At 53.7% G+C, this 24,688-nt stretch overlaps 10 protein-coding genes across 10 annotated transcripts; 7 read left to right on the top strand and 3 right to left on the bottom strand.

Annotated features, from left to right (window-relative positions):
• Nucleotides 1-476: 476 nt before the first annotated feature.
• CPAR01_06599 (uncharacterized protein) lies at nt 477-1,610 on the bottom strand (the record flags this gene model as incomplete). The annotated part of the gene is made up of 2 exons (XM_060490871.1): nt 477-1,215; nt 1,348-1,610. 2 exons carry the CDS (start codon nt 1,608-1,610, stop codon nt 477-479), a joined length of 1,002 nt encoding a protein of 333 aa, XP_060349745.1.
• A 232-nt stretch (nt 1,611-1,842) lies between these two features.
• CPAR01_06598 (uncharacterized protein) lies at nt 1,843-2,106 on the bottom strand (the record flags this gene model as incomplete). Its single annotated transcript, XM_060490870.1, has 1 exon — nt 1,843-2,106. The coding sequence occupies one exon, from the start codon at nt 2,104-2,106 to the stop codon at nt 1,843-1,845; it is 264 nt and encodes an 87-aa protein (XP_060349744.1).
• Nucleotides 2,107-2,731: 625 nt separating this feature from the next.
• On the top strand, nt 2,732-4,518 carry CPAR01_06597 (M protein repeat protein; the record flags this gene model as incomplete). Its single annotated transcript, XM_060490869.1, has 3 exons — nt 2,732-2,788; nt 2,842-3,354; nt 3,415-4,518. The coding sequence occupies 3 exons, from the start codon at nt 2,732-2,734 to the stop codon at nt 4,516-4,518; spliced, it is 1,674 nt and encodes a 557-aa protein (XP_060349743.1).
• A 1,611-nt stretch (nt 4,519-6,129) lies between these two features.
• Nucleotides 6,130-7,196, bottom strand: CPAR01_06596 (C2H2 transcription factor; the record flags this gene model as incomplete). Its single annotated transcript, XM_060490868.1, has 2 exons — nt 6,130-6,667; nt 6,733-7,196. 2 exons carry the CDS (start codon nt 7,194-7,196, stop codon nt 6,130-6,132), a joined length of 1,002 nt encoding a protein of 333 aa, XP_060349742.1.
• Nucleotides 7,197-10,367: 3,171 nt separating this feature from the next.
• CPAR01_06595 (major facilitator superfamily transporter) lies at nt 10,368-12,218 on the top strand (the record flags this gene model as incomplete). Its single annotated transcript, XM_060490867.1, has 5 exons — nt 10,368-10,522; nt 10,586-10,611; nt 10,664-10,949; nt 11,000-11,591; nt 11,640-12,218. The coding sequence occupies 5 exons, from the start codon at nt 10,368-10,370 to the stop codon at nt 12,216-12,218; spliced, it is 1,638 nt and encodes a 545-aa protein (XP_060349741.1).
• Nucleotides 12,219-13,928: 1,710 nt separating this feature from the next.
• On the top strand, nt 13,929-14,487 carry CPAR01_06594 (uncharacterized protein; the record flags this gene model as incomplete). Its single annotated transcript, XM_060490866.1, has 2 exons — nt 13,929-14,199; nt 14,270-14,487. The coding sequence occupies 2 exons, from the start codon at nt 13,929-13,931 to the stop codon at nt 14,485-14,487; spliced, it is 489 nt and encodes a 162-aa protein (XP_060349740.1).
• Nucleotides 14,488-14,685: 198 nt separating this feature from the next.
• Nucleotides 14,686-16,455, top strand: CPAR01_06593 (uncharacterized protein; the record flags this gene model as incomplete). The annotated part of the gene is made up of 1 exon (XM_060490865.1): nt 14,686-16,455. The coding sequence occupies one exon, from the start codon at nt 14,686-14,688 to the stop codon at nt 16,453-16,455; it is 1,770 nt and encodes a 589-aa protein (XP_060349739.1).
• Nucleotides 16,456-17,976: 1,521 nt separating this feature from the next.
• CPAR01_06592 (oxidoreductase domain-containing protein) lies at nt 17,977-18,971 on the top strand (the record flags this gene model as incomplete). The annotated part of the gene is made up of 2 exons (XM_060490864.1): nt 17,977-18,559; nt 18,625-18,971. 2 exons carry the CDS (start codon nt 17,977-17,979, stop codon nt 18,969-18,971), a joined length of 930 nt encoding a protein of 309 aa, XP_060349738.1.
• Nucleotides 18,972-22,283: 3,312 nt separating this feature from the next.
• On the top strand, nt 22,284-23,829 carry CPAR01_06591 (glycosyl hydrolase family 76; the record flags this gene model as incomplete). The annotated part of the gene is made up of 4 exons (XM_060490863.1): nt 22,284-22,371; nt 22,440-22,919; nt 22,970-23,211; nt 23,266-23,829. 4 exons carry the CDS (start codon nt 22,284-22,286, stop codon nt 23,827-23,829), a joined length of 1,374 nt encoding a protein of 457 aa, XP_060349737.1.
• Nucleotides 23,830-24,174: 345 nt separating this feature from the next.
• Nucleotides 24,175-24,519, top strand: CPAR01_06590 (uncharacterized protein; the record flags this gene model as incomplete). The annotated part of the gene is made up of 1 exon (XM_060490862.1): nt 24,175-24,519. The coding sequence occupies one exon, from the start codon at nt 24,175-24,177 to the stop codon at nt 24,517-24,519; it is 345 nt and encodes a 114-aa protein (XP_060349736.1).
• Between the last annotated feature and the right edge of the window lie 169 nt (nt 24,520-24,688).

Here is a 24,688-nt window from a genome sequence, read left to right as displayed (position 1 = left end):
ACGGGAAGGAAGAGAGACGGCGAGGCTTTGGCTAGTCGGGTAGGCGGGCGGTTTGGCGCGGGCTTGTGGGCTTGCGGCGGTAGTGGTGGTGGTAATGGTTCGGCGTGAGGTAGTTTGCAGCACCCTGTTCGCACCCGTACCCCGCCATTACCCCGCCAAATGCCGTGCCCGACGCTCAGAGGTGGAACTCTTCTACCGCCCGTTGAGAGATAATTACGCTGTATCTTTAGCACCATTACCTATCTTCCGCCTGCATTCAGATGAGACCCCCACCCAAGAGATTACCGGGGCTATTTCTGAAGAGATGTGATAGGAAAGCGGGCTCGTATGACTGTTGACGATAAAGAAACGAGGGGGCATCTGGTGGGAGAGATGTGTCATGGGACTTTGCTGTGACGCAATGTCGAAGCTTGGTTCGTGCAGCATTACAAGGGACCCTCTGTGCCTCCGTCCTGTGCGTCTCCAGAGGATAGGCCTCAGCGGTTGGCCCTCGTTCTCGTTGTCCGCTTGACGTCGACAGACTTTGGGGCACTGCCGGTACTATGACGCCTCTCACGGTTATTCGTAGCCGGAGCGGCGACACTGCCAGACGTCTTTGGCGAAGACCGATATCCGGACCGTCCATCCAGGCTTCGCCGGTGGTGGGAGGTTCGAAGACGGGCTGCCGCGGACGAGGAGAGGGGTTCCGCAACCCGGGTATCCGCCGTCGTCTCGACGGATGGTTTTTCAGCGGCTACGGAGGCTCGAGGGACAGGATCTGCGAAGTGAACCGTCTTCTGACTCCGACGAGCCGTCGGTGTTCCCGGCGCTGTTCCTGACGCTGTTCCAGGCTTCTCCTGTCGAGATATCTGCGTTGAGCGCATGGCGTCTTCTCTTTCCGGTTCCTCGCCTATGGTGGACAGCTGATGAGCTGCGACTATAACATCGTCGTCGTCTGAACTTGGCGAGGGGTCTTCGGATGCCTGGTTTCGAGGCTCGGCTAGGATTGTAGGTTGCGTTGTGGCCGGTGCGGACTTTGGCTTCTGGCGAGAACGCCTGCGCCTGCTGCGTTGTTGCTGTTGTTGCTGAGGCTCGTTTGCGTTGGCCGCGTGGATATCCTCCCCGCCAAACAGGTATCCGAGCAGGTACGCATCTTGGACTTCGGGGGGTTGGTGGTCCCAGCATAAATGATTGGTAAATCGCGCATCGTGAAGTTTGGCTTGATTATTGGGACATCTGGAGACTCGACACGTATCTGGTCCTGGAGTCAGAGAGAAGTCGTACGTTGTCGAAAGGCCGAAGCGGCCTAGTGGAACACTTACACATGTGTTCCTGACAATATGGGCCCTTGCGGTATCGAGGCCTCACGCATCCCTGCCGTCTACAGACGGCATGCTGAGTGCAGTATCGTGATTTGGACCCTGGATCGCAGACTCTCTGGCAGCCGGGAGTTTGACAGCGAGCGTCAGGCCTTTCGGCATCGCTGGTGCCTGCGCCAGCATTGCTGCTCGATACACACTGCCCCATGGCTCCTCGCCGTCGCTCCTCTGTTCCATTCCTCCAGCAAAAGCTGAGAGGATGGACGAGAGTTGAGCAGGACATGTTTTCCAGAACATGTCAGCTCTCAACATGCTTTAATGTTCGAGCTGCATAATTGTGCTTGGGTCGTTTGTTGCCGCGGCACCTCCAATCATCTTGAATTAGCCAAGTCGTCCCTTGTAGAGCAGGGCGGACGTCTTTCAAGGAACTAACGAACGAGACGCCCACCCCCCTTTAGCCCCCTGCCCCCTGGCTCGATGCGTTCCCGCGCTGGCAGGTAGACAGGGTCCTTCACTGGGGGCCAAGATGCAACTTGCATCCATTTCAGACGCTGGTCCGGTGCCAACTGGATATCAGCGCAGTTGAAACGAGGAAGAGCTTGCCAATCAGGCGGTGCCCAAGGGCAAAGGTTTGAGCGATTGGGACACTGAGAAGGCGATGTAAGGCGCCAACGCATTGAAAGACGACGGCTGGGTGGGCCAAAGGATGTGCAGGGGGATGGAGGGTGTTCGTCGCGTCGGTCAGACGGCAGGAGGCCCGCTTGGGAACATGTTGATTTTTTGCTATTTGTTGTTGCGATGTATGCATCTCTTCATTCGATAGCTTTCATAAGAACGGCATGAACGGCATGATGTTTGGGTTTGGGCGATTATTGCATCTTGATGACCACCAGTGGCGAGACGGTGTTAGTGAGATCGATAGATGCTGAGAGCAGAACAGGTGCAATATCTTGAATGGTTCTGAATCTCGATAGACCAGCGTTACAGAGAGAAAATACTATATCTAATGAAGGAGGGAGATGGTTTCTGGGAGGATGTAAATCTTATCACAGAGGAAATAATCGGTTGTTGGAGGTTGGAGTATTGTTCGATTTTGTCTAAACGGCAAGAAGGGAGTTCATCGAAACAGGAGGGGTGGCCCCTGTATGTTTAGCACACTCCACGCATAGCTATTGCGCCTGCCTTCGTCATTGGGGGGGGGGGGGCCCTGTCAACCACAAACACTACGGATGAGTGCAGGTGGAATGTGGCTTGTTCTTGACACGAGTGGACAGCTAAGCTCCTGGGCTCGAGGCTGAAGCGCTCAAACCGCATCAAATATCCAACTTTACATTCCGCATTCACGACAACCTCTTTGTGACAACGTTCGGCAACAGCACCTAGAACTCACTTGATTTCGATTCGCAACAAACCCAAGTACTGTTGCCCGCATAATGGCCGACGCTGAAGAGAAGGCCAAGGCCGAAAAGCTCGCCGCCGCCAGAAAGCGAGTAGGTTTACTTGCGGTGCGATCACCATCGGTCTAATACTCACAGCTTGCTAGGTGGAAGAATTGAAAAAGAAGAAGACAAAGAAGGCCGCTGGCTCATCCAAGAAGGAAAAGGCCGAGCCAACAGCGGCAGAACCCAGCGTCTCGAAGGACAAGGACCCCGAAGCCGAACCCACGACACCCGCCGATCCTGCCACCGAAGACACAAAAGAGGACGAGAAGGAAGCTACGGAAGCTATCGCGGAGCAACCAGCATCGCCAACTGCATCTCAACCTTCGCTAGCTCAGCAGTCCAAGCTCCGTTCTGCGTCCTTCCGACAAGGGTCCGTCTCCGCCGGCAATGGTCCTCTTTCGCCCAGCGCCGAGGCTCCTGAAGGCGAGACCGCCACCGATATCTATCGAAAGCAGCACGCTCGGATAGAGGAGCTTGAGAGAGAGAATAAGCGTCTAGCCAAGGACTCCACCGATGCGGAGAGGAGGTGGAAGAAGGCCGAGGAGGAGCTGGCTGATCTGCGTGAGACTGAGGGCGAGAGCAAGGGCGGTCCAGACAGCCAAGTCGAAAACCTGGTAAGCATCATATTATACGACCATGCGCCCTTAAAAGTTTGCTAATAAAATGCCAAACAGAAATCCGAGATCGAGGCCCTTCAGCGCCAGAACTCTCAGCTCCAGCAACAAGCTTCCCGTGCAGGTGGCCGCCACGGATCCTCGCCATCGGTATCGATGTCTTCTCCCCCAGCCGAGCTCGAGGCTCAGCTTGCCTCCAAAACCGCCACTATCGAGTCGATGGAGATTGAAATATCAAAGCTCCGCGCACAAGTGGATCGTCAGACTAGCGGCACGTCCTCCGAGAAGGAGCAGATTGCGGCTCTGGAAGAGAAGCTCGCGCGATCTGAAAAGGCCGCCACTAAGGCACAGCAAGAACTGACTGACTTGCGGAAGAACCTCGACCGTACGGCGGAAAAGGCTGTCCGTGAGGGTAGCGAACGCACGAGCGCAGAGACGAAGCTCCGCAGCTTGGAGCACGACCTCGCCGACTCGATCGATGCCAGGCTGGAGGCCGAGAAGAAGGCCGACGGCCTGGAAAAGAAGGTTACGACGCTGACCACACTTCACAAGGAGCAAGACACGCGCACCCAGACGTTGCGGAAGGAAAAGGAGCGCGCCGAGAAGGAGGTCAGCGAACTCAAGGCGCGGGTTGAGAGCCTCGAGAGCGAGAACACGAGGTTACGGAGCCGTAAGTCCACTGAGGGCGGTGGCGGCCTGGATGACGACGGTGTCGATGAGCTCGAGAACGAGGAGCGCCTGCGTCTCGAGAAGAAGGTACGCGACCTCGAAGCCGAGGTATACGAGCTTCGCCACGGGCATTGGCAGGAGAAGCGCCGGGAGCTCAATAGCCCCAGCTTCGAGAACGTGGACCTTGGCGGGAGCCGCGGCACGTCGCCATCAGCGCAGAGGAAGCAAGCAGCCGGCGGTGGCATCGGAGACTTTTTCCAAAGTGGAATCAATGCGCTCACCGGGACGGGAGATGACGAGCTGCTCCTCGACGACGACGATATGGACTTTGACGAGGACGCGTTCCGCCGCGCGCAAGAGGACGACGCGAAGAAGCGTATCGAGCGCATCAAAGAGATCAAGCGCACGCTCAAGAACTGGGAGGGGTGGAGGTTGGACCTTGTCGAGAACCGGCGGGGCGGATCCGAGGGCGTGGGTGATGTGTTTGAGGTCTAGATTTCATGTCTAGATGTTCCTTTTCTCTCTTTCCCGGGGCAGAGTCTACTGCCAGCTTCTGCTTAAGATGCCGAGAATCTCTGATTTTTGTAGACTTCAATGTCCTTTGACGCCTTATCATGGAGTGCCTTTTCCTGCAGCTTCACACGCTTGGGAGGAAGTACTCTCGACAAGAAAGCGTTAGAATACCTTGGATTCAAGTCACGGGTTAAGTAAGATTTGACGGCTCTTCTCTTTCCATAGATACGAGGGCCTTTTGAGCCCGGGGATATGTAAGAGTATAGGTAGACGAGAACTGATATCCAAACAAAGTGTATTTCAATGACCGTCATTGAAATGGATTTTCATCATGTTGCTAAACATGATTGAGTGCCTGGAAATGCAGCCCACTCTCGTCTTGCCTTCATCTACCCCTTTTCCTCGTGTAGAAGTGTCCTTTGAGATTGCTCCTACGCCCTCTTTGTGCACAGAACATCTGTTGATTTCCATTACCTCTGAGTACACTACCACGAGTGCCCAGACGAGTCGCGGAGTTTTACATGGACTTCGAGCTGGCAATGATCGTCACTCGTGCATCCTGCAACCACACCCCTGCCTACCTTGGTGGTTTGCCTCAGGCAAAAGCCACATGTGACAACGCGTTCCTAGCCATTTCTTTCTTCGCATGGTAAAAACATGTGCAGCTTCCTTTTTTCCGGCCTCACGCGTAAAGCACCCAAACTTACGTCATCACCATCCACGTCCCAAATAGTCTGTGGTAACTCTAATGTATTACAATATTTTGCAAAGAGACGGATCAAGTTGTCATTGAAGAGGAGAAGAGAAGTTTCATCTTGATTTATGGGGTTAATGGATGCCATATTATCATCAAAGGTCATCCCGTGTCTATGGTACTACACACTTAAAAATGAATAATCGTTCGCGATACAAGGTAGTAGAATTACAAAAGTTATTTTCGGTGCTGAGGAGAACCTGAGAAGCGAAAGGGGGAGGCGTTGAGTTGAGGAGGAGAGGGGAAATGTACAATCTACCATTTGCCGTCAAAAAAAGAAGAGGGTGGAAAATAAACTCCGGAAAAACATGTGGTATTTCTCTTCCTTTTTTTGTTCCATCTTTCTGGTTTTCCTCTGCATAACGCTCTGCGTAGCGAAGGGGAGGGGGGATATCAAAAAGTAGTCGTCATCGTCCTTGGGCTTTCTTCGCCACCGTAGAAAGCCGTGGAAAAGAAAAAAAGTCGAGTGTCGATTATCCCGTAGAACGCCTGTTTCCCCCTTTCTGTTGAATTACCCATGCCGTTAAAACTATACACGGCGTCGTGTGATCACGGCCAAAGGAGACAAAACGGAATTGTATGGATCATAAAAAAGCAGTTTTCTGCCTAGAACGCCTCGTCGATGCGTGTGTCGTAAGAGTGTGTACGTGGTGTGATGGTTGGTGTGTGCGGGGAGGTGTCGAGTCGAGGACGCGGGGGTTCAATGTGGAAGCCTGGAGTATGAGTTGTGGCCGCCGGGTGTTAACTTAGGGTGTGGTGGTGTGGTCGTAACGCCGTAACGGGAAGTTCGGTAGGAAGCTGTCGCTTTCGGGAAGAGGCGCAGGCGTTGCGTCTGATTGTCACAACATCGTGGCGGTGGGAGCGCCGAGTCCGGACGGATCGAGGTTCGTCCGCAGCGCATCCTGGAGCTCTGCAATCTGCGACATCATGGCGAAGCTGTGCTGGCCCTGTCTGTCGAGTTGCTGGCGCAACTCTTCATTCTCCATGCGTACGCGCTTGATCTCCTCGCGCAGCTCGTCCAGGCCAGCGTCAGATCCCTTCCGGGAGCGCTTTCGCTTATTGCCTGCGCCGAATCCAATAGCCTTGTCACTGTCACCGTCACTACCGGTTTGGATGTCTTCTTGGACCGTGCTGGAACCGTCGCTCGTGTGTACTCGTCGTAGATGCTCATTAAGGTTCTCTTGCCGTGAGAAGCCCTTGCCAGTATGACGCTTGCAGTTCGGATGGGGACAGTTGACCGTGTTCTTTGGACCGCCGTGCTTGCCGTGAACTTCGCGCTCGTGACGGAGGAGGCCGCCGGAGTATGTGAAGCCGGGAAGCTTTTCGCAACCCTCAGCAGCGCATCGGTAAGGTCGCTCGTGTTTGTCCATGTGTTTGCTGCGAGAAGAAAGTGGTCAGCATCATTACAAAGTGTCAAAAGCTTCAACGTTTGGTTGACTAACCTCCATTCGCATTTCCGGGTGAAAATTTGAGTCTCTTCCGTGCATCCCGGGAAAGTACAGTAGAACTTTCCATCAGGCTGTTTCGTCACCTCGCGTTCAGGCTTTGCTATGCACTTAACCCTCGATGTAGGAGTCGAGGCCTCGCCCTCGTCCTTGTTGTTTGATGGCAGGGGCTCGGGAAGCGCCGGAGGAAGACTCGAAGGAAGGGACGCAAGAGTGGGAGGCGCTGAAAGATCGAGTCGCGTCGCATCTGGGACGCCAACGGAGGCATCGTCAAGACCGTCCGGCATTAGAGACCGGTCGTCGCCGAGCATCGAGGACGTCGGATTGTAGGAGGCGAGGTCCGGGACGTCGGACGCCTGGTATTGCCCAGTCTGATCGAGGACATGGTCGTGATCGTGATCGCCGATGGGAGGATACGAGCCATCGTGCATGAAATTACGGGGTTCGTAGACGACGCTCATTTTGACGGTTATCCTGTGGATGCTGGATGAAGCTTGTGATGGGGGAGAAATGATGATCGGAAGAGGTCGTGATCGTGAAAGAAGTCGCGACTCCCGGGTCGTTTGCTGGAAATCGCAGGGGAAACGACAAATAAAGATTCGACAAGAAAGATAAAGGGATCGCCGCAGTGAGGGTTACTGCGACTGCGGTTACTTGATAACGCGTCGCTTCGTCAAGCTTGCAGGTGATGAGCTCCGATGCTGCGAAAGGCAGAAAAGTCAGTCTGCCTGAAAAATCTGGCTGACGACGTGGAAGCTGGTAGCAAGCTGCGTCAGCCACATGGGCATGGATTTGGATTACTCAGCCGTGATCCACGTGATCCCGGTCGATTTCGCCACCAGCCACGGTATCCACTCCTCGTTTGTTGGATGATGTGGCGCTGAAGGCAGAAGCTGGATGCTTGCACAGATAGCAATGAGGGAACCCACCAGCTTTTGAGGATATATGTCTTTAGCTTCTCTGATACAATCTTGATGGTACTTCAGCTTGGATGGGTTTTCATAGAATCATACCTGGAGAGATACCTAGAACATTATATGTTTGCCAGGTCTAGGCGGCAAAGCCTGTGACTCCATCTGGTTGGCGATGGTATCAAAGCCGTCGTCGAGATGCCTACCAAGGTGAGTCACAGCCGACGCATTAGGTTGGCCTCCAAGGCTGCCGGCGCAGGGGTCTGCGCATTTTGAGAATTCAGCTGTCTCGTGATCATCACCTAAAGCTCTTTCAGGTACTTGAGTATTTCGGAAGTGTTTAGCTCGAGATGGGATCAAGGACTCACCTGTTGCTTACGGAGGATTGTCCCAGAAGAGCTTACAGCCCCAGATCCACGATACCTCGACGGCGATTGGTAACACTTAGCGAAGCTGAGCCGCACTAGAGTTAATATGGTACAGGTATAGAAGTAGATATTCACACACAGCCTCAATGAGGCCGTTCAGCAGGTCAGCGTCAAGGTTCCAACACTGGTTGGTTATGACGATGGACAAATGTGTGATCCGAGGAGATGGTGAATAGGCTCAATGATGCCATCAGCTCTCACCGTACACTACCTCTTGAGAGATGCTCAACGTGAGTAGGCGGCTGTTGATATTCGTGAGCAGGCATCGTGCTAGTGGGCAAGATATCCGCGTGAGAAACGTCAGTGTGAATGAGTACACAACAAGACCGTTGTTACTTGATCATTGGGCAATATCGTGAGCTTGCCTATTGGTAGACCCGGCGTACATGATACCCATCTTCGCACTCGCGCGTCTGGGCCTGGCGCGAACGCGTGAATCGTTGTCATCGCCCACACCACCTCCCTCTTTTGGAGTACAGTCGTCATCCTATAACATTGGGGACGCTGCTGCTTGAATAGTCCGCGTACCACACGCCTAGGCCGCGGAGAGCTTCTGTTCATGCGAAGTTTTGGCCCTAGCCAAGAAAGCCGAGTGCCTGTTCCTCTGGAAGCCTATTCGTCACGTTCACCGATGACTCGGTTCAGGATCGCCAGGCGTGGTGCAACGACTACCACGACATGAGGAGGATGGGAACTACCCCGCTCACAGATAGATCTGGACTCCGTCGAGGTGGATCAATAACCATTTCGGTGAAGCAAGCAGCCAACGAATTGAGTTTGTGAGCTAGAGAAGCTGGCTTGAGGTAGTCGCGTGTAGGTATGACAACGTTGTTGGCGGACTGGCGATCAGGCAAGGCGAGGTGTTGTAGATAGGCACCCAGTCAGGCAGTGATATCGCAAAGAGAAGCGTGCAGATAAGGAGCGAGAGTTCTCAGGCAGGCCAGTGCCTGTAAATACGTGTGATCTTGACGAATTGCAGACTGCGATAGATTCAGCATCGCGTATGAAGAGGAGAGCAAGTTGACGTGGTTATTGAGATGGGACTGGAGGAAGTGGGGTTGTGATGAGGAGAAGGGGGAAGGAGATGAGCATCTGCCCTCAACTCCTAAAGGCTAAGGCCAAAACCTTTTTGATGCCTTAAGGCTATGACGGCCCAGGGCATTGTCCGCCAAGCATCCAATAGCAATGGATGAAGGTCTCAAATTCCAAGATAATTACGGAGGAGATCGAGGACTGACAACGAAGCTTGCGATAGATAACCCAGTGTTTCTGTATGTCGAAGTGAAGCTGGAGTTCTGAGGTTGAAGCGACGCTCGACCACTTGAAATTAACCCCACCATCCATTTTCTGTGCGTTTGGTCACCACCACCACCACCACCACCACCACCATCTGGGTACTAGGTAAGAATACTATCCGCGCATTCAGCCACCAATTATTGCAGTAGCAACTTGTCCGAGGACTCTTTCTAGACTCATGGCTAGTCATACGTACGAACACTTGAAAGCCATGAAATACGGTGTGCTTTTTTCTTCCTAACCTAAAACCACCTCAAGACTTTGACAGTTTAATCGACGCTTTGACTTTATCTAAATCGCTCTCTTCCCGCCATCTTCTGTCGTATGCTAGACCTAGTCATCTGCAACTTTACCACTATTGGTCTGAACTGTTCCCATCGATTCATGTCATTGTGGCCCAACTCGAGGCCGGTGTCACGGCGCTTCGATTGAACTCAGTTTAGTGACCGAGTCCGGAGTCGCTGAGGCTCGGCAATGTGGGCTGCGCTGCGGGCCACCGACAATCGCACCGCAAACTGCACACTGATCCTGCCACCCGGAGTGGGGCGCCAGTTCTGTTGGGCGAGAACGGCCCATCAGAGAAGAGTGAGAAGGAGGTCTTTGAGAGCGAATTCCTCCTCCCTTTGGTCCCTCGGGAGACTGGCCGCCCAGATCTGCTAGTGCAGCTAAGCCAGAACCACCTGAAGATGATGGCCCTAGCTGCTTGCTCAGAGGTATCCACTATCAGCTCCGATGTGCCCCTCCAACCTTCCCAGCCCATCGGCAAGTGACGCCTTAAATATGCCTTTGATATCCGCTCGCCCAAGACGGCGAAAACTTCACCACCCTCGATCACCATCGCGAAGCTCCCTGCTCAATTCTGCAAAATTGGTCGTGGTTCCAAAGACCCAAGCCAATAATCAAGCGCCGAGATCACCAATTGCCTTTTTATCATCTGCCCGTGAGAGTGACCAGAAAAAGACTCGTAGCAGGCACTCCCATTGCTTCGTAGTCAAGTATGGCTCACATACACGAGGAGGCGCATGGCGCCGATGACAAACAGCCCAACGAGTACAGTACGCCAGCTGGCTCGTCAACTATGGAGCCTACGGCCGGCCCATCTCATCAGGAGCCGGAAGAATACGATGTCGAAACAGTCGAGAGGGTTTACAGGTACGCATGCAAACCCTCATTAGCCATGACTTGCGTCAGACGATGAAGCTGACAGGCATCTAGGAAGCTCGACCTTCGAATCATTCCAGGTAACCATCCCATCTTTCTCGCCAGTGACACTATGGGATTAACGGTTGATAGCATTCTGGACGCTCTACTTCCTTTGCTCTGCCATCAGGTCCAATATTGGAATCGCGCAAACAATGAATGCCGCTCAGGGTCATGACTTGATGTCCGTCCTCGGCCTTACAGCTAAAGACACATCAACCGCCTTAGCTCTTTTCTACGTGGCCTATGTCATCTTCGACTGCCCCTCCAATCTGGTGATGGCCAAGCTGAGCCCTCGCATCTGGATGGCTCGCATTGTCATTGCCACCGGTATCATTGGCACCTGCTTCGCTGCCGTGCAGAGCGCCTGGAGTGTCAAGTATGTTGACAACAAATCGAATTACTTGTCAAATCTAACCTTTTAACCAGGCTTCTACGATTCTTGCTCGGTGTTGTGATTGCGGGCATGTGGCCTGGAATGTCGTACTACCTCACCTTGTTCTACCCGCCTTCTCGAACGGGTAAGCGAATCGGCATGTACTTCACTGCTGCCCAGCTCTCTGCTGCTGTGGTTGGCCTTGTGTCTGCTGGTTTCCAACTCATGGATGGTTTGGGAGGCCTCGTTGGTTTCCGCTGGATGTTCCTCATCTACGGCCTGGTGGCCGTGGTTCTTGGCTTTTGCCTGCTTTGGTGGCTTCCCGATCGCCCTCTTCCTCCTGGGCAGAAGCGTCAGCGCTCAAGCTGGTTGAAGTGGCTTCCGGCAACCCCAGAAGCGCTTTCCGGCCAGGATGCCGTCATTCACTACAATGACCTCCGACGGGTCTATCACCCCAGGCCCTGGACTATGAAGGATCTTCTGCAGGTGCTAATCGATTGGCGCCTGTGGCCTTTGACTTTCATGTACTTTGGCGTCGTTGGCGTTGGAATCGGTACGCAGCTTTATGGATCTGTCATCATCCGCTCTATTGTGCCCACGGCAACGAGTATCCAAGTCAGCTTGCTTTTTGCTCCGATCTGGATCGTAAGTTCTTTGTATTGTTTTGCATGGGCACTCATTAACAAGATACAGATGGACTTGATTGCGATTCTCATACTGATGCCAATTTCAGATCGATTCCACGGCTACCGACCATTTATCTTCTCAGCTGCGGTTTGCCTTCAGATCGCCGGCCTGCTTGTCGTAACTTTTGCTCTCGATAATGGTTGGGCTCGCTACGGGGGTCTTCTGATGGTTGGATTCGGTCTTGGCCCGACTGTTCCCAATTGCATGACATGGACGAACGAGATCTTCCAGCGCCGCCACGGTGAAGTCGGTGTTGCGGCTGCGACTGCTCTGGTGTCCGGCCTTGGCAACCTTGGAAGCATTGTCACGACCTACGCTCTGTACACCGGATGGCCAGAGGACGCCGCCAAGGGTCGTTATCAGTACCGTCGCAGCAACTACGCAATGATCGGCATTCTCTGCCTGAGTATCGCCAGCAGCTTCGCCATGTTCTTCCTGCTCAAGGTCTTCGGAAACAAGCCCGTGAACAAGATTTCGAGCCTCGACTCCTCTAGTGAGATTGAAGACGGTGCCGCGAGACGCGAGGCCCGGCAACGAGGCTTTGGAAAGTTGTTCCCTCGTTCCAACCAAAACCGGGAAGCCTGAATGGTTCCCTATCTTGGGGCAGAGAGCCGACAACCATCGGAAACATACTCTGTTCCGGAAGCTTCAACAACCACTCGCGGCTCTCAATGACAATTTACTCGACGCCCCGTTCTGAGGCAGCTCAACCTGCTATTATCTTCTTGCGCCAATTACAGGCATCTCGTTTTAATACGTCTTTCACATTCGACAATTTACGATACAACGCCCATGCGAAGTTTATATATGCTTTTCATCCGGGGAATGGCCTTGGTTCACCGCGCTACAGGCGAAGAGCGGCGGAAATGAGGCTGGATTCCTCGACGGCGACAGTGCTTCTACGCCATCGCTGGGAAATGGCGTACGGGACTGGAGACGATGACTGGCAACAATGCTGCTGCGCTATTGCATTATGGTCCGTCTCATGGGAAACAAAAAAAGGGAGTAAGAGAAGGAGGAGAAATTTGGAGGGTTTGGAAACAAACACTCCAAGTCGGTGATGGAGGAGATTTTCTGTTTACGTTGTTTTTGCATTTTGATGATACCCCATACGTGTTTAGATACGCCGTCGTTCGAGATATTCGCCACTCGACCGCGAAAGTGCTGCTACGCCATCGCCGGGACTGCGTGTTGAACCGAGGTAGCGACGACGACAATGCTCCTGCGCTATCGCCACTCCTACCTCGTGGGCGCGCTTGCGAATTCGAATTTGATTTATGATATATAGTGCTTACTTCCCTCAGCTTCGGGCTCCCGGGTTCGTATGTTGCAGGATGGAGGGAATAATGACGGCTGGTCATTCTTTCATAGGACAGAATTGAGTCTCATTTCCCTCTGCCCCGGTCTCCGAGGCCGACGATGCAAGTTTCCACTGATGGCCCGTTCCGTCAAGCTCTTAATCAGGAATGTAGGACAGAGAGGCCCACGAGGCTCGCACGCGGTTTGACAACATGTGTAACCCACATCACCGAGCATCACGGAGTCACCACGTGGCGCGCGCGTGTCAACGTTTGGGATGTCGCAACAGGCGAGTTGAGGGCATGAATACGAGATTCATGTAAATTGAGCCGTGGGTGCTCAGCAGAGAATCAACTCACAGGGAGGCACGCTCGATGAAGACAAAATAGACGAGTTCCCGCCCGCCACAGCGTTGATCGCATCCCATACGCTCCCCGAAGCACAGGTTTCCCGGACGATGATGGCGACGAACTGCATCTGCATCCTGCAAGAACCGTTACGCAAGGCGAAGTTGGTCGTCTGCAACGAAGATTCGAAAGACACACGCACTCGTCACCTCTCGTCGGTCTGAACTTCTGTAGTCGGCAATCCGCATAATCGTGCCTATCAGAAACGCAGTTGTCAGCCCGTACGTACGGAGAGCCGGGAAACGATGCTCAGCCTCTAGCAAGCCCCTTCGCCATCGTCTCCCCTTCTTATTCCCGCTTTCGCGCTACGCGCCGTTCCTTGCATTCTGCCTATATAGTGCTCACGCCGTGTCCGGTTACGCGATCGGATTGGGCGCTTTCCCCCTGCCTCGTTCAACGTTGCGCTGGAAAGTATGAGTGAATGGGCTTGCCGGGCGAGAAATGTTCTTTCTCCTTTGTTTGGAACCCACCCTCTCATCCGTTGAAGCAACCCAAGTAGTATTGGGAGCTGATGCGAAGCTGACGTTGGAATTCTCTCATTCGCTCGACATCAGCCCACGAAAACGAAGAGGCGTAAGTCCGGCCCGACATGGCAGGGGTTTTTTGTGTCTCTCCTTCTCTTTTCTTTGCAGATCCAACCCACGGGACGGGCAAATTTGCTGTACGGCTGTACGTTTTGCTAATCTTAAGCTTGATACCCTCTACTCTCTTTCCCCTTTGGTACTTTCCGGATGTGGCGCCGACTGTCTTGTTATTCGCTGCGCGTCATTCTTGGGGTGGTTCTCATGGGAAAAGTGAAGACTTGGCGATGTCCGAGCGAATGAGAGGCATTGTGGAAACGGCCCCCACGTGTCGCTCTCGTAAAGCCACCAACCAGGACGAAAGATCCGGAACTTTTTCTTCTAATTGCAGAGGTGAAGGATAAGGCAAGGGAGGATGGGAAGTGTGGCTCCCGCGCATGCGCCGTGCAGCCACATCTTGCTCCAACGGCCTCTCTCTCAGTCTACCACCCTGCGTCGAATGCCCTCGCATTGCGGCAATGTGGGTCGTACCGAAGCAGCCAAAAGTTCGGCACGCTGGGAAAAGCCATGGTCCTATTCATGTCGAGGAACATGTGCTCTCGTGAATGGCAGCGGCGCGGGCCATAAGGCTGTGCCGCAGAGCCACTGGGACATTCTAGCAAATCAACGACAACCAAGGCATCTTTAGGGTGTTCCATCAGTGTTTCTCTGAGAATCTCGAAGAATGTATATTAAGGCCCGTCCCGCGTTGTGGATTGTGGAAGCGGTGCTCGCTGAGGGCAGCATGTCGTGTACCCGACCAAACAAGGTATCTCGCTGTTCACGATGGCGAGTGAAGTAGGAAGATCTTCTCACGACAGGAGTCCGCGCGACGACGGCGATCAAGATGGTAAAGCAGGAGGAGGCGTACGGGAGAAAAGAAGGAGCGCCGACGATGACCAAGGGGAAGGGAGCGTCACGACGGCAGACACAAAGATCGCCCCGGACCGCACCCGGGCCCAGACCGCCATCCTGATGTTCGCGCTCTGCATGGCCGTCTTCCTCGCGGCCCTCGACGCCGTCATCATCACCACCGCACTACCAACGATCGCGCGGGAGATTGGGTCCTCAGACTCGGGATTCGCCTGGATCGGCGCGAGCTATCTGCTCGCCAACGCCGCCTCAGTCCCCTTCTGGGGCAAAGTTAGCGACATCTTCGGACGCAAACCGATCCTCGTCATCGCCAACGTCGTCTTCATGGTCGGCAGCCTCGTCTCGGCGCTCTCCGGCACGTTGACGATGCTTGTCGCGGGCAGAGCGGTCCAGGGGCTCGGGGGCGGCGGGCTGATGGCGCTGGTCAACATCACCGTCGGGGACCTCTTCAGCCCGCGGGAGAGGGGCGCGTATTTCGGCGCCGTCGGTGCAGTTTGGGGTCTCGCCAGCGGGATCGGACCGCTCATCGGCGGCGGGCTGACGGAGAATGTTTCGTGGCGTTGGTGCTTTTGGATTAACCTGCCCATCTCTGGCGCGTCGCTGCTCATCCTCGTCCTCTTTTTGCGCATACACACGCCCAAGACGCCGCTTCTCAAGGGCCTGGCGGCCATTGACTGGCTAGGCACACTCACCTTCACCGGAGCGACGTTGATGCTCCTCCTCGGGCTGCAGTTTGGCGGGCTGCGGAACCCATGGGACTCGCCCACTGTCATATGTCTCATCGTCTTCGGCTGCGCGACCTACGCCGTCTTTGCTTTCGTCGAGCGTTTCGCAAAGTACCCGCTCATGCCGGCCTCGCTGTTCCGCGACGCGTCGGTCGTCTTCTGCTACGTGGCCAACTTCTGCCACGGGCTCGGGTTCGCGGCGATTGCGTTTTTCTTACCGCTCTACTTCCAGGCAGTGCTGGGCGCCAGCCCGATCCAGTCTGGCGTGTGGCTTCTCGCCACGGCGCTGCCGTTGGCGGTCGGCACTATCGGCGTCGGGGTGACGATCAAGAAGACGGGGCGGTACGTTGAGATTGTGCGGGTGTCGATGGCGCTCACGGCGATCGCGTTTGGGTTGTTTGTGACGTTGCCCGCGGGACGGGACTGGCCGCGGTTGATCCTGTTCCAGGTGCTCGCGGCGCTGGGCATCTCCCCGAATTTGCAAGCGTTGCTTATTGCATTGCAGGCGCTGGTGAGGCAGACGGATGTGGCGACGGGGACGGCGACGTTTGCGTTTGTGAGGCATATTGCGCTGGGGATCGGGGTGGTCGTCGGGCAGGTCATATTCCAGAGCGTCGTGGGACGGCATGAGGGCCGGTTGTTGGCGGCGGGCGTGCCGGCCGAGGTTGCTGCCAAGTTTGGGAGGGGAGGGACGATTGCGACGGCGGCGCGCGGTGTGATGGAGGGTTTAAGTGAGGGGCAGAGGCGGGTTGTGAGGCTTGCGGTGACGGATGGGTTGAGTAAGATTTGGATCTTCTTTTGCGTCATGTCTGGTGTCGGGTTTATTGCTACGTTTTTCATAAGGCAGGTTGAGTTGAGTGAGATGCATACTGAGACGAAGACTGGGTTGGATGAAGGGGTCGAGGTTGAAGAGAGTAAAGGTGGAGGGAGGACGAAGGAACGGGAAGAGCCGGTCTGATAGTGCTGAGCTTGGAAATGAGTTGCTGATATCAGGATGGATGAATATTGAAAACATACGCTTTTTCGAACTCTGTTTGTGTATAAGTAGAGTGTAAGAGAAACTTTATCTTGAAAGCGAATTCCATGATCATTCCTCATCCAGTCCTACTAGTAATATAACCTCAGGGTCTCGCCATACTTCCTTTCTTTGATCATAGAAGTTTCCAGGCAATGTTAATTATTATTTCATCGCCCTCAGAGAGAGAATAACCGATATGAAATGGGGTAACTTCTCATAGTACTGGAAATATCTCACTTCAAATCATCAGGCAAGTTCCCCCTTGATTCTTGTTAACAACGTATCAAACTCAGAGAGAATAAGTAATGTAAAGCGTGGTCTGTTCTCATGGTACGGGCAAAGGGCATGGCAGGTCTCGAGGAGGTAAGTCAAGCAGTGATGGCTAGGGGGACATTTTGGCATACCCAAGGCACCTCACCTTGAGATGAGTCAACGGTACCTCACACAAGAACACATCTATCGTAGCTTTCACAAATTGTTCTGTTTGTCTCTTGTAATCAATTCTCCCATTCATGTGATTTTTTCGAGAAGACGCTTACGAGAAATACTCGTCCTCGATAGGTAATGCCCATCTGCGAGAATCCTTCACTTCTCCTCTGGTTCAGCCACAATTAGGCACCCCACCACAGCTCACAGTTTATGTAGCCTGCACCATCAACAGCAGACATTACTAGCCAAGACGGAAAGGAAAATGCACAGCGACAAAGAAAGGATATCAAATTCCAAGAAGAATATTCATGCAGACTATAACTTTTACAGGTCAAGTGAGTATCGGGGGGCTTCAAGACTTCAAGGCAGCAAGGTACACAGCACAGGAGACATCGCACAGAGCCAATCAGCTTTGCGAGATTGACCCCGCACTAGGCACTCACATCCGATCGCAGGCATCCACGCTTGAACAGTCTTCGTCTCAATTCGTGAGTCTACAAGGCAGATGTCGAGGCATTTTTTTTCTAGGAAATATTGTTGAAGATTGAAGACACGTCTGTTGTAGGCCGTATTTTCCGAAACAAAGCAGCCTGGTGTGTTTTGGAATGACGGGAACAAGTGCTTACATACCCTAAGTCTGTCCACTTGAGGCCAATCCGTACTCCGCCGCATTGTTAGTCACCAACTTATGAGGCGAAGCCTGACGCTTGCGCCTTGACGACTTTGCTAGGCAGTCGCATTTCTGTCCTTTTGTAAATATCTGTTGAAGTGTCTTTTAGAAGAAAGAGGTGGTCCCTGTGTCTTTTATTGCCTCCCCAGTCTTCAAGAAGTTGGCCGACCCTGCATCAAGCAGCCATTGTCGTTCGACAAACAGCACCAACAACAACAAATCACCACAACAACCACAAGGCATCAACACCCACCGATATCAAACACCACAACCACACGACCTAAAGCGTTACAAAGGTCTACTGGCAAAAAAAAAAAAAAAAAAACACATTTCCACCTACCACGAAAAAGAAATCCGACACAATGCCAATCTCAGACCTCATCCCCGCGGCCCTCAAGCCCAAACCCGCCAAACGCGCCGCTCCTAAACCCCAAAAAACATCCTACACGTCCAACGAAGTCCCCATCCCGCACGACTTCCTCTCCGTTCCCCTCCCGGCCTCCGCCCCCGCCGTAACCCTCCAAAAACTAGACTGGTCCAAGACCGCCCTCCCCGAAAACGGGCCCTTGTATGCCGTCGTCCTAGACAACGTCCTCACCCCGGACGAATGTGCCCAGCTCCTCCGCATGGCCGAGGCCTCCGCCACAGACCGCGGTCCGGACCCGGACAAGGACGAGCCGTGGCGCCCGGCGATGGTTAATATGGGTCCCGGGTGGGAGATTCTGGAGCCCGAGTACCGGAATAGCGATCGAATTATCTGGGACCAGCAGGAAGTTGTCGATCGGTTGTGGGGCCGGTGTAGGCTTGCGCCGGGGTTGGAAGCGCAGCTGGCTGGGATGGAGGGGGTGAGGAGGCCGGAGAAGGGGTTTGAGACGAGGTGGGCGTTTAAGAGGTTTAACAAGCGGATGAGGTTCTTGAAGTATCAGAAGGGGCAGTTTTTTAGACGTGAGTTCATCGCAGTTCCTTGCCCCTTTAGTCCCTGTTATGATGGACTGTTGACATTGATATAGCGCATTGCGATGGACCGTATGGCGAAGAAGCGGAGGATGGGGCTGTGTTCCGGACGCATTATACCGTTCATCTTTACCTCAATGACTCTGTCGCTGAGGCGGGTAAGGATAGCGGTGCCGACTTGGTTGGTGGCGCGACATCGTTCTTGTCGGGGGATGAGAAGAGGAAGGTTGATGTTGATCCTAAGGCGGGGCGGGTGCTCATCTTTCAGCATAGCCGGCTTTATCACTCTGGCGACGATGTTGTCAAGGGGACCAAGTATACGATGAGGACGGATATTTTGTATGAGTTGATCAAGACGAAGATTGAGGATGAGACGGAGGGAGGTGAGGCCGTGGCGGCTTGAAAGTCGTCATCTTCTCTGTATGCTCGAGGGGATTCGAAGGCAACTATGAGACTGTGAGCTGGACTTGCCTTGTGTAGTGATGTATTAGATAGCGATAGTAATGGCATTTATCCTTCTCACATTCCAAACCACGGTGAGCAGGATAGATGTCATCGATATCGGAGTTTTCATCGGTTCATCAGATACCTACACATGGGTCTCTGTGCTCTTTCGCTCCCATTGGCCGCACCAAACCTCGGGGACCTATCTAGAAGTGATTAATTAAATCCACCAATCTATGTGTTGCCGTCGTCGACGAAGCAAAAATCGTGAGATATGCCAAAAGAGTTGCCTCGTGGCGGAATCGAACCGCCGATCTTCTCATGTCACTAGGTACTAGTGAGACGCTATACCACTTAGCCAACAAGGCTTGTAATTGGTTGCAGATCCAAGGTCTGTGCTATCCCATAGAGCGCGTGTTACTGGCACGCGAATCTCCGAAGTGCCTGTTGTGTGTTTGTCGTATATTGGGCTCCTCAAGGCAGGTTTATTGATCGTCTTCTTCTCGAGTCTTGACACCAATAGCCTTGCTGCCTCCGAAGTTGCAGACAGCGCGAATGATCTCAATCACACCTCAGATACAGACGATGACTTGTAGGAATACCTTCTGCACAAGAGATAGGGCCCAAATTTACGTTCGCAGGGAACGATTTTTAGAGTCGTCTCTCGTTCCAGTTATTGTCTCCGTGGGGAGCTTTAGCAAGGGTCTCTGGGGACGGCAGACTGCTGCCGATTCGTGGTGGAGTGCGGAGGGGCAGTGCAGACTCGGCTCTGGTCGACCCAAATTAGAGATTTGACGTTGTCAAGAGGCCCGTGTCGTTCTTCATCACTTGGATGCCACGATTGACAGGACGTCCAAGACTCCAAGACTTTTTGATCCACGGGGAGGCGCATACTCCGTAGTAGCTCAGTCTTGGCGACTGGGAGATCTCGAGTTGATTGGGATAGACAGGTTCAGCCCTACTGGGCGTTCATCGAAGCTGGTTCAGCTCGGTGCCTTGGCAAAGAAATGTTCCTTGCCGATTGTCATTTGTTGAAAGACCAGGTTATTCAACGCACAAGCTGTTGCTGGAGAGGGATCGGCTTGATGAGGTGAAGCCAGTCAGCCAGGGGAGGTAGCCAGCCCAGCCCCTTTTCGCCTGCAAAAGTATCGGATGTTTATTAGCGGCAGCAAAGCCACGCTGTCGGTGCGCACAGATGACGGCTTCATTCCCCGTGTGCTTGCCGCCGTCCGAGGTTTGTACGTAGTAGGCATGCAGGGCAGCAGGAGAAACATATCTCAGATGGTAATTGAGCATTCTAGAAGCGTGCATGGACCGAAGCACGAGTCGTCAGCCAGCTTGCAATGAGCAAGCTTTTTCTATACGTTAAATATTGACCTAGAGGGCCCCCCCAGGTCCAAATAGTTGGCAGGAAGGGCATATTGGATGGTCCCAGCGCAGTATTCTGCAATTTCTCGCCAAGGGAATGCCCAGGCGCGTAGATCGCGGCAGGGCGGCCATTTGGACATGGGCGACACGAGGGGGGCGGTGCTGTGCAGCAAGGGAGCTAGCAGAGCCAAGGAGCCAAAGACCCGATGAGAGGACGATCTGACTGACGAAAAGCTTGTTCTTTGGACTGAATGGCTTGGCGGCTAGATGATGTTTTAGTGGTGGTTTGTGTTATTGAGAAGGATTGGTCGTGACCGTTCGTTGGATGGGAGATGGGAACTCGAGGGGCGACGCCAATGAGTTGTAAGCGCTGCGGTATGCAAGAGTGAGAGAAATTGAATAGAGCACAGTTTGGCTGGGAGTCGGGACCCGACGGCAATGACGGAGACAGCAGCAACTCAAAAAGGCACTCTATTTCCATCCGCCTATGACCTCCTCAGGACCAGGCGAGGCCCGCAATTCATCATTCAGGAAAAGGGGGGCCAAAACAGGGAAGGCCGCGCACTCCACCATAGAACAAACCGGACAAGTCAATTGGCTGAGAGTCAGATCATGTGACTTCACTCGTGACCTTGAATCAGGGGTTCTCCCCCTTGGGCTTGTTGTCCTGCCATGGAGGGAAGTCGGCGGCGCGCCACTGCTCCCTCTCGCAACGCCGTCCATTTCGCTGCAAGTACCGGTACTTGTCAAGCATCGTATGGATACGAGGAAGAACCGAAAAGAGCAGACTCGCCTGTCCCAAATGTGCCATGATGCCTTAACAATACCCATAGGTTTACATAGATGGTCATGAACAATTAAAACATTCAATGGCCAAGACAAATGGATTCGGCCTTGACGCCATACGCTACCTTCTGCTAGGTCTGGCGTACGGATACCCCCAGTCTCTTGGCATTTGGGCCCTGTCCCTGGATCGCCAAGACCACGGGACAAGACGCTTGAAAACTTGGAATTTGCTTGTTTTCCACACTGGTGACTTGGCGCGCCTGGGCACTGCACGAATTACCGTCGCGGAAGCACAGGAACTTGACGCTACGAATCCTGTGGTGTCGCTGTCGGATGCATTGGCACGCGAGTAGATAGAGCAGATGGACGACGTACGAATACTTACCTTACTCAACACCTGATGGACGTCACATTGCCGGCGCAGCCACCGGCCAACGCTCGACGATCGGTGGGCGAGGGAAAGGCGTTGGTCATTGTTTTCCAATTCCGCATTCCTGCAACAGCGAGAACCTGAGTTGGCGCTGTCCATTTATTCCCGCTGCCCTGCCTCGTAGGCTCATACTGACTCCCCAGGCATGCAGATAAATGTGAATGTACCGCAACTTGACGCGACCCTTGCCCACCACCAAATAACTGCCCGGCCTCCATGTCCCCGGTACAGCCACCATCCCGGCACCCTCTTTCCATTTCTCGCACTTGTACCCGCCCGGCGTCCTAGCTACCTGACTTTTGAGTACCTAGTCACCTAGTGCCAGTGTACACCACACCACACCCCTTCGCTGTCACTCCTTCTTTCCCGGCCCTCCCTCCTCGTCTTCCTTCTCCCTCCAACGTCCCTGTTCATCTCCTTTCCTTTCTCCTCCAACCCTCGTTTTGCCTGTTTACAGAAACCCATCCCGACGACTTCCAGCAGCGATATTCGACAGCTGGCACTTCCACGACTCTTCGCCCATTCTTCACGTTCGACCTACTTCGAAATACTCGCATGATACGGCACTAGTCCGATCGCGCCGCACCGAGGGAATTGACTTTGGTTCTCAATTTCCCGCCCCGTTTCTCCCCTCTCAACCAGTCGCTCGCTTCAAATCAACGTGAACGTCACTCGACGATAACCACCATGAAATTCTCTTCCATCGCCAGCGCTGCGACAGCGCTCCTCGTCTCGAGCGGTTTCGCCAGCGCTGCATACTCCATCGCTTCCGACGGTACATTCATCCCTCAACTCGAGCCTTCGACAGGCCCCGGTCTATCGCCTTACTAACGCCGTGCCCAGATGACATCAAGGCCACCACAAAAGGTCTCGCCTACGACCTCATGAGCTTCTACGATGGTAACTTGACTGGCCACACGCCCGGTATTTTGCCCGGTCCTCCGCCAGCCGGTGATTACTACTGGTGGGAAGCTGGTGCCATGTGGGGAACTATGATCGACTACTGGCACTTGACTGGCGATTCGACCTACAATGATGTTGTCATGCAGGCCATGCTTCACCAGGTCGGACCCGACCGCGACTACATGCCTCCTAATTACACTGCCTCGCTGGGTAACGACGACCAAGGTTTCTGGGGCATGTCTGCCATGACTGCTGCCGAGGACGGTTTCCCTAACCCACCCGAGGATGAGGCTCAATGGCTGGCTCTCGCCCAAGCTGTTTTCAACACCATGGCCAGTCCCGACAGACACGATAACACTTGCGGAGGCGGTCTCCGCTGGCAAATTCCTCTCTCCAACAACGGATATAACTACAAAAACAGTAATGCTGACGCTCACGCCTCCAACGAACCTGATACTGATTGCTTATAGGTATCGCAAACGGCTGCTTCTTCAACATTGGTGCCAGACTAGCCCGGTACACCAGGAACCAGACGTATGCCGATTGGGCCGAGAAGACCTGGGACTGGATGACATCCGTTGGTTTCATCGATGCCGACTACAACATTTACGATGGTGGTCACGTTGAGCAGAATTGTACCGATATCAACAAGGCCCAGTTCTCTTACAACAACGGCGTTTTCATCCTCGGCGCTGCCATGATGTATAACTACGTAAGTGGCTTCTACTCATGCATCTAGATGAGCTTGATATTAACTTCAACCCAGACGGACGGCGCCGCCGCGTGGAAGACACGCTTGGACGGTCTTATCGAAGGAACTTTGAAAATTTTCTTCCCCAACAATATTGCATTCGAGATTGCTTGCGAGGAGCACAACACCTGCACAACCGATATGCTGAGTTTCAAGGGCTACGTCGCCCGATGGATGTCGGTCACGACGCAGATTGCACCATACACTGCCGACAAAATTCTCCCAGTTCTCAAGACGTCTGCAGATGCTGCTATCAAGCAGTGCACAGGGCAGGATAACCAACGAACGTGTGGCTTCAAATGGAGCTCCGGCGTGTACGACGGCACCAAGGGGGCTGGCCAACAGATGAACGTGCTCGGCGCCGTATCATCTCTGCTCATCGGCAATGTGAAGGCACCAGTAACAAACACCACTGGTGGTATCTCCAAGGGAGACCCCAACGCCGGTAGTCATTCGGACAATTTACTCGGCACAGAAACGCCAGTCACAACGGCAGATAAGGCCGGCGCTGGCATCCTGACCTTCCTGGTTCTGGGATGCGCGGCCGGCACGTTTGGCTGGATGAGTTTCGGAGCGTGAATGGGTTGATGAGCGCAACATAACGACTTGAATTTTCTGCGTCATTTTCTTGACATGTAGCAGCACCACGGTCCTGCTGGCGAGTCATGCTCGCAATAGGGATATACCGGCGTCGAGGCCAAGGACGGCCTGGTTTGTATTTACTTGGCGTTGACGATTGTACATTTGTCCCAAAACGAATATTGGGCAATGCGGTTGTTGGATTTGGTTCCATTCTTCACACTCCCCTGCGGTAGTAATGGGCACTGGATAGCTCACGATAGTGAGGGGTCACTATAGTCTATAATGTAGCTATACTACGACAAACATAGGTTTCTAGAATAGACACTCTTGTCAAAATGAACCATGATTGAATCTTGCGCATGCTGTGTCTATTTCCTCTCGCCCAGAGCAGGCCAGCCGTCTTGGGCACATGCTGAAACTGACCGCATAGAAGTCCATCAGCGCCATGACGCCATCTCGTCCGAGGTTGGGGCACTCGCTGGGCTCAGGCGCTGGACCTGTCATCTGCACACGCAAAGTTTGGGTGCTGGCGCATTGCTGCTTCGCACGGCTGAGCATATCGGACGGTTGTTCTGCCCCTCTGACCAGACGTTACAGTCTACGTCATCTCGAAAGCTGTCGTCCTATCCTGCAGCGGCAGCCGTTTCAGCAACGGTGACCGTGGGCCATGGCATAACGGTCGCCTAGACGTTCGAGAAGGAATTTTGGGAACAATGCCAAGTCCCCTTGATAATTCTGGCCGATGTTTCTCCGGTTCGTCAATCTTCTGTTTGACAGTTTTTGGTGTTTGAAGTTTCTCCGCTGTGGTGGACTTGGCCAATCACAGGGCCGGAGAGACTCATGGACGATCCCTCTC

This window comes from Colletotrichum paranaense (assembly GCF_030867605.1).
Source record: "Colletotrichum paranaense strain IMI 384185 chromosome Unknown Scaffold_5.1, whole genome shotgun sequence".
Lineage (NCBI taxonomy): Eukaryota > Fungi > Ascomycota > Sordariomycetes > Glomerellales > Glomerellaceae > Colletotrichum > Colletotrichum paranaense.
This window is presented reverse-complemented; position numbering and strand designations above follow the sequence as displayed.